This window comes from Labeo rohita, chromosome 1 (assembly GCF_022985175.1).
Source record: "Labeo rohita strain BAU-BD-2019 chromosome 1, IGBB_LRoh.1.0, whole genome shotgun sequence".
Classification (NCBI taxonomy): Eukaryota; Metazoa; Chordata; class Actinopteri; order Cypriniformes; family Cyprinidae; genus Labeo; species Labeo rohita.
Genome location: NC_066869.1, coordinates 34,225,388 through 34,239,513, shown reverse-complemented (window position 1 = coordinate 34,239,513; position 14,126 = coordinate 34,225,388). Strand labels below are relative to the sequence as shown.

Here is a 14,126-nt window from a genome sequence, read left to right as displayed (position 1 = left end):
CATTTGTTAACTATATTTAATGCATTAACGAACAATGAACAGTACATTTTTATACAGTATTTATTAATCTTTGTTAACATTCGTTCATAAAAATAGTTAGCCCAGGTCTTAATTAATAGATACAACTTTTCATTTTTCATTTTAATTTCATTTTCACTTATTAGTAAATGCTGAAATCAACATTAACTAAGATTAATAAATAGTTTAACACTTTACACTGAAGTTCCATTAGTTAACATAAACAAACAATGAACAATACATTATTACAGTATTTATTAATCTTTGTTGATGTTAATGAAAATACAGTCGTTTATTGTTAGTTCATGTTAACTCACAGAGCATTAACTAATGTTAACAAGCACAACTTTTGATTTTAATAATGCATTAGTAAATGTTGAAATTAACATTAAGATTAATAAATGCTGTAGAAGTGTTGTTCATTCATAGTGCATGTTAACTAAAGCAGCTAACTAATATTAACTAATGAACCTTATTGTAAAGTATTTTTCATTGTTGGTTATGTTAACTAATGTAGTTAACTAATGTTAATAAATGGAACCTTACCATAAAGTGTTACCACATTTTCTATCAGTATCAGTTAATGCTGGATATTTAATTGTGCATTCATCCTATTTTTACTTTTGATTACCTTTGTTGTCATCTAAGGCTCACATATCGTTTTTTTATTTATTAATTAATCTTTTTTAATTATTAATTTATCACTGTAAAAATGTAATCGTCAGCAAATCACAAAGGAAAATTTTATACTGTATTATTTTATTTGTGATGTCTAAATTCCCTTGAAGTATTTAATTAAAAAATAATTTTTAGTGTTTTAATTTATTTAAACAAAAAAGTATTGTGTTGTAAATGTGCTATTTATCAGTTATTACAGTATTTATTAATATTTTGAATGAGCTTTGATTTTTGTTTTTTTGTTTTTAATTTTAGTTTAGTTTTATCAATTTTGTGATGTGCCTTTGTCTTTTTTATTTGTTTTTTAAGACTTCTATTTAACTTACATTTATTTTTATTTCAGTTTTTTTTACAAGGTAATATTTTTGTTTAAAGGCTTAGTTCATCCAAAAATGAAAATTCTGTCAGTAGTTATTCACCTTCATGTCGTACCAAACCCGTAAGACCTTCATTTATCTTTGGAACACAAATTAATACATTTTTGAAGAAATCTGAGAGCTTTCTGACCCTGCACAGATAGAAATGCAACTGACACGTTAAAGGCCCAGAAAGGTAGTAAGAACATTGTTAAAATAGTCCATGTGACATCAGTGGTTCAACCGTAATTTTATGATGGTACAAGAATATTTTTTTGTGCGCAAAAACTACATCGGCCTTGGCCTGGGCCTTAAAAGTGGCATTTGCGTTGCTGTCTGTGCAGGGTCAGAAAGCTCACAGATTTCATCAAAAATATATTAAGGTCTTAGGGGTTTGGAATGACATGTGGGTAAGTAATTAATGACAGAATTTTCATTTTTGGGAAACCTATCCTTTTAAGTTCAAGTTTTTCATCTAATATTTATATTTTATGTTATTTCAGCTTTTTTTCAATTACCGAAAGCAATTTTTTGTAATTTTAGTTAACACTGTTAACAGTGTTTACACACCCCCAACCAAGAGCTAAAATAAAATCCTGAGTTTTCCACTTGTAAATACAACACTGTAGTGCTGTTCATGTGCATTCAACTCATAAATACAATTCTTCAGACTTGAATGACTTGCCTGTTTGAGCATGCGGGCGTGGTCATTGGATCGGCCACTGTTCTGAAGCTCCAGCTCTTTGTTTCTAATGTTGAGACGACTGAGTTGAGACCTCAGCTCTTCCACTTCAGCAGAGACCCTCACCTGAGATGAACTCTGACTCATTAACTCCTCTGCAGAAATGAGAAAGATGATGATTAGATCAAAGGAAGCAGAACAATCAGTGATCTCAAGTGTCATATGACAAAAGCAATAATTTCAATAGAGATGTAAAAATCAACACTGGAAAAATTAACATTAAATAGACTGTGAATGATAATAGCTGACAGGATACGGTCATCTTATTTACTACTGAAAATTCGTAGATGTTTATACCGTAATTAAGGCTTTTTAACGTGAAATTAGTACAATTAATTATCTAAAAAAACAATGCATAAAAAGTTGTTTAATCATGCCACGTAACCCTGTGTTTAAATTCTGTAAAAAGGCATTTTCCTACCCTCAAAGCAATTCAAGTTTGAAGTACCACAATTATGTTTTAGCTTTGTTTTCTGAGAAACAAGACAGATGCGGCGCAATGGAATGGAACAGAATGTTCAGATCTCAAGACACATTTTTCAAATGTGTCTTGTTTTGAACTTGACAGCGAAAACAGGGCACTTATGCTGGGAGACTGGAAAGAGAGGTGTGACGCAAAAAGCAAAGACGTCCATCTGACACATGTCTACGTGGACCAACAATTATAAAAATAGTTCTGAACAGAACACTGAAAATACCTTTTTTTCGTGAACACCCTCTAAATCTACCTTGGGCAGACTGACTGTAAAATGAACGAGTGTATGCTTCTGTTCAATGATATGGAAATAAAACAAACGTATATTTCTTTTTAAACCAACTTATTTCGTCTAATCAATTATTTACTAAACTCTCTTTGAAATATCTTCTCCTAAATATTGATTTTGAAATATTGAAGCAATTAGTCAGATTAATTATTCAGCATATGTGATTAATTTGCTTCCTAATGATGACAAATATGAGTACACAACAAGCCTTTCACTAATGTGTACTGTGTATGTGCACCTGACTTGCTCTGTAGCTCATTCTCTTGCAGTAATAATCGTTCTTTGGCTACAGCTAACTCCTCCTCTGCCTTCTTTGCCACAGCCTCAGCATCAGCCACCCGGTGACGCCCATCCTCCAACTGCTCCTCCAGGTCCTGTAAAACAAATGAGTTACATGAATATGCATAACCATTACAATTTCTTACTTACACTGGGTATACACTAGACAATTTTCAAAGTCGTCAGGTTAATGCTCCTTTTATTGGTTTGCATATTATGTGACGGATCAGCAACTGGGGGTCATACATTACACAATATTTTACTAGGAAGAATCCCCGACATAAAACGCATGCACGAGAAGTGATACAGGGATGTAAGACTATGACTCCTCCCCCTCAAACTTCCCTTGCTCTGTATCTTGCTCTCTCATTGGCTGTAGGTCGTCGCCAAAGACAATTCCAGTCAAAATACATTGTTAAGCTCCGAGTTGCAGACAGGTCAAGATATTTAGCCTGATACATATTTCTTGGGGATAAGCATTATACTGGAATTCTCTCTGATCTGATCTTTGATAATTCACATTATTCAGTCGTCACCCACGCCAGGGATAGGCAACGTCGGTGCTGGAATGCCGCTGTCCTGCAGAGTGTAGCTCCAGCCCTAATCAAACACACCTGAACAAGCTAATCAAGGTCTTTTTTATAGGGTTGGCTCTAAACTGCAGGACATCGGCACTCCAGGGCCGACGTTGCTTATCCCTGATCTACGGCCTAAAATTGTGTAGTGTACACCCAGCATTAGGATTTAAGAATGGGTTAGGGGAAATCCCTTACCATAGATATTAATAACATGTAATGCATAACTTTTAATGTGTGTTATATGGACATGAACGATACTGCTGAAAAACCCAGCTAAAACCAGCCTAAGCTGGTTGGCTGGTTTTAGCTGGTCATCCAGGCTGGTCTTAGCTGGTCATAGCTGGTCAGCAGGCTGGTTTTAGAGGGGTTTTGGCCACTTCCAGGCAGGTCTTAGCTGGTTAGGCTGGGAAACCAGCTGGAACAACCAGCTAAAACCAGCCTAGCCAGGCTGGGAGACCAACTAAAACCAGCTACTTACAGCTTAAACCAGCTAAGACCAGCCAGCCAGCCTAGGCTGGTTTTAGCTGTTTTTTTTTTTAGCAGGGGCACTGAAGAGAAAATATCATAGACTTACATTGAAGGAAGCACTAAAGGTTAATGGTTATTTTCTTCTTTTTTCTAACTTAAGAATAAAGTTCAGAATATTTTGTATTCCTATTTTGTATTTCTTAAGAATATTAACTTTTCTTTTTTTTTTTTAGATCGCCAGAATCTTTTTTTTAGATTTCTTTAGATCGCCAATGCCATGCAATCAGAAAACACCAAATCCTGTCATTTTCTTCTTAAGAAAACAAATGTTCTTAAGAAGTTATGTGATAACTTCTCAAATATTTTTCAAGAATTTCACTTAGGAACAATCTTATGAACTTCCTAGAATTTATCTTATTATTTACTTAGAAATTTTTTAACTTCTTTCTTAAATGGATAGTTCACCCAAAAACTAAAATTCTGTCATTAAAGGAGAAGTTCACCAGTTTTTTGATTGAAACATTTCAGGATTTCTGTCCATATAGTGGACTTCTATGATGCCCCTGAGTTTGAATTTCATGGAAGGGGAAATCTCCTCAACCACCACCAGTGTGTAGCATCCACCTGGATGATGCGACGGCAGCCATATTGCGCCAGAACGCCCACCACACACCATCTTACTCGTGGAGAGCAGATGTAAGTGATGAAGCCAATCGGAAAAAGGGGATGATTAGGAGGCCATGATGGTCAGAGACCAGTGGGCAAATTTGGCCAGGTTGCCGGGGTTACACCCCTACTCTTTTTCGAAGGACATCCTGGGATTTTTAATGACCACAGAGAGTCAGGACCTCCATTCAATATCTCGTCCAAAGGATGGTGCTCTTTGACAGTATAGTGTCCCCATAACTACACTGGGGCATTAGGACCCACACAGACCACAGCGTGAGCACCCCATGCTGGGATCACTAAGAACTCTTCCAGCAGCAACCTTGTTTTCCCAGGAGGTCTCCCATCCAGGTACTGACCAGGCTCAACCCTGCTTAGCTTCAGTGGGCAACCAGTCTTGGGCTGCAGGGTGATATGGCTGCTGACTAATAAGACCCTTCTTTCTCAGCTGGGATCATTTAGAGCCCTTTAAAGCTGCATTTAAACTGCATTTTGGAAGTTCAAAATTGGGGCACCAAGTCCACTATATGGAGAAAAATCCTGAAATGTTTTCCTCAAAAAACTTAATTTCTTTACAACTGAAGAAAGAAAAACATGAACATCTTGGATGACAATGGGGTGAGTACATTATCTGTAAATTTTTGTTCTGGACATGAACTTCTCCTTTAATTACTCACCCTCATGTCATTCCAAACCCATAAGACCTTTGTTCATCTTCAGAACATAAATGAAAATATTTTTGATGAAATCCGAGAGCTTTCTGACCCTCCATAAACAGCAATGCAACTATGCAACTAAAATGTTCAAACGTCATATGAATGACATGGAAGAGAAGAATTTGTTGAATAAATTCGCTATTTTTGTTTTCTTTATGCACAAAAAGAATTCTCATAGCTTCATATCATTACAGTTGAACCAGTGATGTAACATGGATGATTTTATCAGTGTCCTACTACTTTTCTGTGCCATTTAAAAGTTGTGTTGCTGTCTATGCAGGGTCAGAAAACTCTTGGATTTCATCAAAAATATCTTAACTTGTGTTCTGAAAATGAACGAAGGTTTTATAGGTTTGGAACAACATAAGGGGGAATAATTAATGACAGAATTTTTGTTTGAACTATCCACAAGTTTCCGGGGAGCCTTACTGTAAAAAAGAATGTGCGTACAACTTCCGGTGAGGCGGCGGACGTAGCATACCAATGGTATTTTGTGTGCTAATTAGCAAAGAGGCTAGTGTTTTTTGGACGATTGTTTACTTTGTAAAGTTGCAAGCCTGTATAGGAGATGTCACTACGGTTCTTAGGGACAACATATGCTTTTCGAATTTGTGTTCCCACTTCGTTAACAAGTTTGGATCTCTAAATCTAGAATGAAATTTTTGAACCGAGAAGAGCTTGTTAAAAGGCATGCCAGATGAAGCCTCGATTCGAGGCTTGTTAACGTAGAAATCACTTTCGTAGAAGCCTCACTTTCAGTCCAGTCATGCGTGCGATTCACTTTGCGTGTCATAATGTTCGACCCCCAGATCTTACTTTGCCGGTACATTTTCATTGGAACTTATTCAATAATTACATTTTTAAATACCCAGTCATACAAGTAATAAGAAGAATGCAAATTATTTCAGGAAAATTAAATATTTGCCATACGCAATTAATATATGTGTACACTATTCTTCTACATCACATTGATATTCGTACTGGCATTTAATGGCACTGTTTAATGGGTAAATTAATTTATCAGAGTCAGATATTCAACAAACAAACACACTCACGCTTAGGCTTTCATTTGTGCATATAACGAGTCAATCTATGGAAATTGTGGTGAATGCTTCGTCCGACGGAGCTTCTCAGGCTTTTGGCTGCTTTATTTTTTTGACTAACCACCAGATTGCACTGTTTTCGAAACTCTCGAAGCTTTGAATCTTTTCCCGAAACAGTCAGAGGAAAGTCTCGGTGCTTCACAAGGCTTCATTTGCCTGTCACTCGTGTCAACTGTTGAATGAATGAGTGTCACGTCCCGCTTGTTTACTTTGAACCGGAAGACGCTCCCACTTTTGACGCAAGGCCTTATGGGGCGTAGGATAAAAGATTTTCATAAGAATATCATAGAAGCAGTAAACAACTATCCAGAACACACTAAAAACCACTGCAAACACCTTAGAAACCGCACAGCAACAACCTGACAACCACCCTAGCACCACTCACATCTTATTAAAAAACAAAAAAATGGATCCCCTTATTGAATGATCTTGCAGCAGCAATGAACAACCGAAACGGCATCATCTGTCAGGCCCATGAAGCCAGAGATGGCTTTAATCAGTCAATTCTGGCTGCCCCATGAACACTTTGAGCCTACGAACCTTTGATTACATCACAGCAGCTGCTCTGAGTTTGCAGATCTGAGGTGCCTCTGATTAATTTTCTGTGAAGGATGTCGAGCCAAAGCAGAGAGGGTGTTACTCATCTCACTCTGTGCCTGGCATTTTTAGGCACATCTAATGCGCATTAGCCACAGTGGATGTAAAAAAGCCGCATCGGAGATGGCGGAGTCAATGTTGCATGCCTAGCAACTCTCACTGATTTCATCACTTGGCTTAATCCTGTTCTAAATACTAAGTGTAACAATTCACTTTTGTGTCCCACTTAAAAAAAGCCTATGTTATTTTTATTTTGTGCAGACTTTGCTGTTGAAAAACTGACGACAGATCTGTGGGGTATTGTCACAGACTGTTTAAGTCGGGTGCCATCTGTTTCTACACAGCTGTGTGTGTCTGAGTGATGGTAATTGTGGGTGTTTGTCTGATCCCTCTAATCTCTGTCTCAATTAGATTCGGAAGTGTCAGTCACGGTAGTAATTACTGCCCCCTTACACTGAGACAAACACCCTGCTGAAAGGTCAGTTACATGTGGTCAGTCAAGTGAATTTATGTGAACTGTCTTGTAAAGCAACACTGGTGTGTGTGTACATAATTAGTTTTTTTTTTTTTTTTTTTTTTGCTATGCATAATTAGGAAAATTTATATTTGATACATAAATATCTATAAATTATCAGGCCTTGAAATCATATTTTTTAATGATAGGACGAGCTTGTGTTTTACATTTAGAAAGGCTTAAAATTTTACATTTAGTACTTAGATTATATATATGTTTTTAGATTATAAATTATAGATTGTAATTTATATCTTATTTATATTTTAGATAAATTTCATTAAACCTAATTATTCTCACTTTCGGTTAGTCCTGTTAGAGGTCTCCACAGCAGGTCACTTGCACATTTAATTGGCATATTTTTTTATGCCAGATAACAAAAATAAAATCTAAACATACTGAATATTATCTTTATATTATATACACTACCAGTCAAAAGTTTTAGAACAGTAAGATTTTATTGCTTTTAAAGAAGACTATTCTGCTCACCAAGCCTGCATTTATTTGATCCAAAATACAGCAAAAGCAGTAATATTGTGAAATATGTTTATTATTTAAAATAACTGTTTTCTATTTGAATATATTTTAAAATCTAATTTACTCCTGTGATTAAACCTACATTTTCAGCATCATTACTCCAGTCTTCAGTGTCGCATGATCCTTCAGAAATCATTCTAATATTCTGATTTGCTGTTCAATAAACATTTATTATTATTATCAATATTTAAAACAGTTGAGTAAATTCAGAATTCTTTTCAAAGATCAGCATTTATCTGAAATAAAAGGCTTTTGTAACATCATACACTATACCATTCAAAAGCTTGGAGTCAGTCTAATTGATTAATTAATTAATTAATTAATTAATTAATTAATTACATTTTTTTTTGGTAAAGAAATTATAGAAATGAATACTTTTATTTAGCAATGATGCTTTAAATTGATCAAACGTTATGATAAAGACATTTATAATGTTACAAAAGATTTCTACTTCAGATAAATGCTGTTCTTCTGAGCTTTTTATTCATGAAAGAAACCTGAAAAAATTCTACTTAGCTGTTTTCAACATAATAATAATAATAGCAAATCAAAATATTAGAATGACTTCTGTATGATCATGTGATGAGTAATGATCCTAAAAATTCAGCTTTGAAATCACAGGATTAAATTACATTTTAAAATATATTCAAATAGAAGACAGTTATTTTAAGTAAAAATATTTCAAAATTTTACTGTTTTAGCTGTACTTTGGATCAAATAAAAGCAGGCTTGAGCAGAAGAGACTTCTTTGAAAAGCATTACAAGTCTTACTGTTCAAAACTTTTGACTGGTAGTATATAAAAATAAATAGAATTATGCACTAAAGAGTGAATAAACATTGCTACTACAGTAAACTACATTAAAGAAATAAAATAAAAAAATGTTTTTTTTTTATTATTTAAAATAAGATATATTATTAATGATACAAAATGAAAAATTGGAAACTGTGTTGTGGTACTTGAAGACTGGCACAGAAGAGAAGAAATCTTTCTTTGTGTGACAAAAAAAATATTGTAGCTTTATAAAATTAAGGTTGAACTACTGGTGTCACATTGACTATTTTAACAATGTCCTTACAACTTTTCTAGGTTTTAAAAAGTAGTAGTTGCGTTGCTGTCGATGGGGTCAGAAATTTAGAAAGCTTTCAGATTTCATCAAAAATATCTTAATTTGTGTTCTGAAGATGAACAAAGGTCTTATGGGTTTGGAACGAAATGAGGGTTAGTAATTAATAACAGAATTTTCATTTTTGGGTGAACTATCCCTTTAAGCATAGACTGTTCCAATTGTCTCAGTTAACCTAGAATGGGCAAAAATGGCAAAAGGTTCATTTCAGACCTTGCGTGTGTGTATTTATGTGCACATGCATACCTCCACTCTCTCCTGAAGTTTGCTGCAGTGTCTGTTGCTCTCATTCAACCTCTGTTCTTGAACCTCCAAGTCCGTCTCTGCTTTTCTCAGCCTCTGCTGAAGTGTTGCATTCTGGGACTTGCGGTTTTCTTGTTCTCGCTGGTGCCACTGATTGATGTGTTCATTGAGGCTCTTCTGTAGTGTCTTCTCAGCTGCCTTTTGCTCCTCCCTCCTCTCTTCTTCCATCTCCTTCACTCTCTTCTTCCATTCCTCTACATCTCTCTTCCATTCCTTCTCCACTCTCTCTTTCTCCTCCCTCAGAGCCTGCAGCTCCTTTCTCACTGTTTTCAACCTTTCTTCACACTCCTCCTCTACTCGTTTCCTTTCCTGTGACTCTCTGTTCCTCTCCTCCATCTCTCTCTTCCTGTCCTCCTCCACTCTATGCATCTTCTCCTCCTCCTCTCTCTTTCTCTCTTCATCGCTGGCTCTGCGTAGCTCCTGGCACTCGTTCTCTAAGCGCTTGTTTTCTTCTTGTGTTTGTTGCAGTAATTTGTGTTGGTTGTCTCTATCTGTCTGCAGATTCTGGTAGTCTCTGCGCAGATCTGATGTCTCCTGGGTTAACACAGCTATGCGCTCTGCATACTCGATTTCAGCCCTCTGTCCACGCTCCTCCACCTGAAACAGATACACATCCACACATCCTAAGATAATGAAGTGATTCTATCCATGCTGGATTTACTATGCTTATAATGAGTCCATTTAGAGGATATGCGTGTATGTGTGACCATTTTTGTTTTTACTTCCTCTACGGTGGCCTGCAGCTCTAGAAGGCGTGTCCTCAGAATAGATGCTGACTCCTCCTCTTCTTCATCCTGACCTGTGGTTGGCTGGAGGCTGCCCTGCGTCTCCGTGGCAACACGGCGTAGCGACTGCAGAGTTGCCTCTTGCTCCTCATTCTTAGTGTTTAAAGAATATATCACCTATACATAAAATACACATGCATAAAAACACAGTTAGAATGGCAAGACAAGACAGAAAATTAATTTATCAGCACTGTGGATCTGTGCGTGTATGTTAATTTCATGCTCTTAAACATAAAGATTCTTTTTCGGCATCTATGATTCCATAGAGGACCTTTAAAAACCATGAACATTTTCAAAGCACAAAAGGTTCTTTATAGTAAAAAAAAGGTTCTTTAGAATATAAAATGTTCTTTTCGTTAAGAAAAAAATGGTTCTTTCACTGAAAGATTCTTTGGGGAAACAAAAATGGTTCTGCCATTGCTGTAAAAACCCACTTTTGTGTGAGTGTAGTTCCAAGGCTTTAGCACTAAGCAAACGGTCTTCTTCTCACTGATGAAATCTTTCACCTCTCTGATCGAATCAGTCATACACCCACAGTCTGCAGTTACTGAGTACTGCAGTTTATCTAGTACATGTGTGTCAGTTTACGCTCTGCAGATGTGTGTGTTAACCTTCTGTGCGTCTGTGATTGGTTGTGCACAGCTGTTTGACTATGTTTTGCATTTTCACATTGGTGTCCCCTGGCATCTTTCAAGCATTAGAGGCACTAATCCCAAGTTTTGTTGGGAGAATGTTTAGATACAGTCAGGTCCATATATATTTAGACACTGACACAATTTTCATAATTTCGGCTCTGTATGCCACTAGAACAAACTTAAAATGAAACAATAAAGATGATATTGTAGTGCAGACTTTAAGCTTTACTTCAAAGAACTGAAAAATATAAAATAAAATGCTAAGGAATTACAACCATTTTTATACACAGACCCCCCATTTTTAGGGGCTCAGAAGTAATTGGACAAATAAATATAATCATACATAAATTATTCATCCAAGATGTTTGTGTCTTTCTTTCTTCAGTCGATAAGAAATTATGTGTATTAAGGAAAAAAATTCCATATAATGGACTTCAATGGTGCCCCCAAGTTTGAACTTCCAAAATGCAGTTTAAATGCAGTTTCAAATGTCTCTAAGTGATCCCAGGCGAGGAAGAAGGGTCTTATCTAGCGAAACGATCAGTCAATTCGAAAGAAATTGACAATTTATATACTTTTCAACCTCAAATGCTCTACTTGTCTAAGTCTGCATGAATACAATACAGTTTGGGTATGTCAAAAAACTCCTATCTCGTTTCCTTCCCCAACTTCAAAATTGTCCTACATCGCTGCAGAAGTACCGACCCAGTGGTTACAAAGTGAACATACAAAGAAGATAAAACAGCGATGTTGGACAATTTTGACGTTGAAGAAGAAAACGAGATGGGAGTTTTTTTGACATACCTTGACTGTATTGACCCGGATTACACAGACTACACATGAGCATCGCAGAGACGGGACGAGACAAGACAAGACGAGCATTTGAGGTTAAGAAGTATATAGATTGGCAATTTGTTTCTAAAATGATAGATCGTTTTGCTAGATAAGACAGCTCGTTCCTCGGCTGGGATCGTTTAGAGCCATTTGAAGTTGCATTTAAACTGCATTTTGAAAGTTCAAACTTGGGGGCACCATTGAAGTCCACTATATGGAGAAAACACCTGAAATGTTTTCTTTAATAAGAAACATAATTTCCTATTTACTAAAGAAAGACATGAAAATCTTGGATGACAAGGGGGTGAGTTAATTATCTAATGGTCATCACCATCACTAAAGACTGGGTTTCCTCCTTTGTGATGCTTTGTCAGGCCTTTACTGCAGCTGTCTTCAGTTGTTGTTCGTTTGTGGGTCTTTCTGCCTCTAGTTTTGTCTTCACCAAGTGAAATGCATGCTCAATCAAGTTGAAATCAGAAGATTGACTTTATAGACTGGCCATTGCAGAATATTTCATATACTGACCAAAATTTTAAACGCAACTTTTGTTTTTGCCCCCATTTTTCATGAGCTGAACTCAAAGATCTAAGACTTTTTCTATGTACACAAAAGGCCTATTTCTCTCAAATATTGTTCACATATCTGTCTAAATCTGTGTTAGTGAGCACTTCTCTTTTGCTGAGATAATCCATCCACCTCACAGGTGTGGCATATCAAGATGTTGATTAGACAGCATGATTATTGAACAGGTGTGCCTTAGGCTGGCCACAATAAAAGGCCACTGTAAAATGTGCAGTTATATCACACAGCACAATGCCACAGATGTCGCAAGTTTTGAGGGAGTGTGCAGTTGGCATGCTGATTGCGGGAATGTCCACCAGAGCTGTTGCCTGTTAATTGAATGTTCATTTCTCTACCATGAGCCGTCTCCAAAGGTGTTTCAGAGAATTTGGCAGTACATCCAACTGGCCTTTACAACCGCAGACCACGTGTAACCACACCAGCCCAGGCCCTCCACATCCAGCATCTCCATCTCCAAGATCGTCTGGGACCAGCCACCTGGACAGCTGCTGCAACAATCGGTTTGCATAACCAAAGAATTTCTGCACAAACTGTCAAACACCATCTCAGGAACGCTCATCTGCATGCTCGTTGTCCTCATTGGGGTCTCAACGTAACTGCAGTTCGTTGTTGTAACCGACTTGAGTGGGCAAGTGTTCACATTCGATAGCATCTGGCACTGTGGAGAGGTGTTCTCTTCATGCATGAATCCTGGTTTTCACTGTACAGGGCAGATGGCAGACAGCGTGTATGGCATTGTGTGGGTGAGTGGTTTGCTGATGTCAATGTTGTGGATCGAGTGGCCCATGGTGGCAGTGGGGTTATGGTATGGGCAGGCATATGTTATGAACAACGAACACAGGTGCATTTTATTGATGGCATTTTGAATGCACAGAGATACCGTGATGAGATCCTGAGGCCCAGTGTTGTGCCATTTATCCACGACCATTACTTTATTTTGCAGCATGATAATGCACAGCCCCATGTTGCAAGGATCTGTACACAATTCCTGGAAGCTGAAAACATCCCAGTTCTTGCATGGCCAGCATACTCACCGGACATGTCACCTATTGAGCATGTTTGGGATGCTCTGGATCTGCATATACGACAGCGTGTTCCAGTTCCTGCCAATATCCAGCAACTTCGCACAGTCATTGAAGAGGAGAGGAACAACATTTCACAGGCCACAATCAACAACCTGATCAACTCTATGCGAAGGAGATGTGCTGCACTGCGTGAGGCAAATGGTGGTCACACCGGATACTGACTGGTTTTCGGACCCCCTCCGGACCCCCCGAATACAGTAAAACTGCACATTTTAGAGTGGCCTTTTAATGTGGCCATCCTAAGGCACACCTGTGCAATAATCATGCTGTCTAATCAGCATCTTGATATGCCACACCTGTGAGGTGGATGGATTATCTCGGCAAAGGAGAAGTGTACATGGAAAAAGTTTTGGTCAGTGTATATTCCATATATCCCAGAATATGGGTTGCTTTTGTTGTATGTTTTGGGTCATCGTCCATTTGTACTATGAAGTGCCACCCAATCAACTTGAGTGGTCTGGCTTTTTTTAATGTTTTTTTTGGCAAAGTCTAATCTGGCCTTGTTTGCACCTTGTGGTGAACCCTCTGTATTTGCTCTCGTGAAGACTTTGACAGTGACACGGCTACCTCCTGGAGAGTGTTCTGCAACAGCTTCCAAATACAAATGGGACACTTAGAATCAACTCTAGACCTTTTACCTGCTTAACTGATGTAGAAAAAATGAAGGAATAGCCCACAACTGTCCATGAAACAGCTTTTGAGTCAACTGTCTTATGGTCCCTTGAAAAAGGGGGGTGGTACATATTAAATAGCTGTAATTCCTT

At 37.4% G+C, this 14,126-nt stretch overlaps 1 protein-coding gene across 1 annotated transcript in view; it reads right to left on the bottom strand.

Annotated features, from left to right (window-relative positions):
* Window positions 1-14,126, bottom strand: part of fam184b (family with sequence similarity 184 member B) — a 49,467-nt gene that overhangs the window by 20,950 nt on the left and 14,391 nt on the right. Inside the window, exons 2-5 of the mRNA XM_051114705.1 lie at window positions 10,164-10,343; window positions 9,385-10,038; window positions 2,797-2,932; window positions 1,738-1,889 (exon numbers count right to left, since the gene is read on the bottom strand). Of these exons, the coding sequence (XP_050970662.1) occupies window positions 1,738-1,889; window positions 2,797-2,932; window positions 9,385-10,038; window positions 10,164-10,343 (1,122 nt within the window). The remainder of the gene's footprint in view (window positions 1-1,737; window positions 1,890-2,796; window positions 2,933-9,384; window positions 10,039-10,163; window positions 10,344-14,126) is intronic.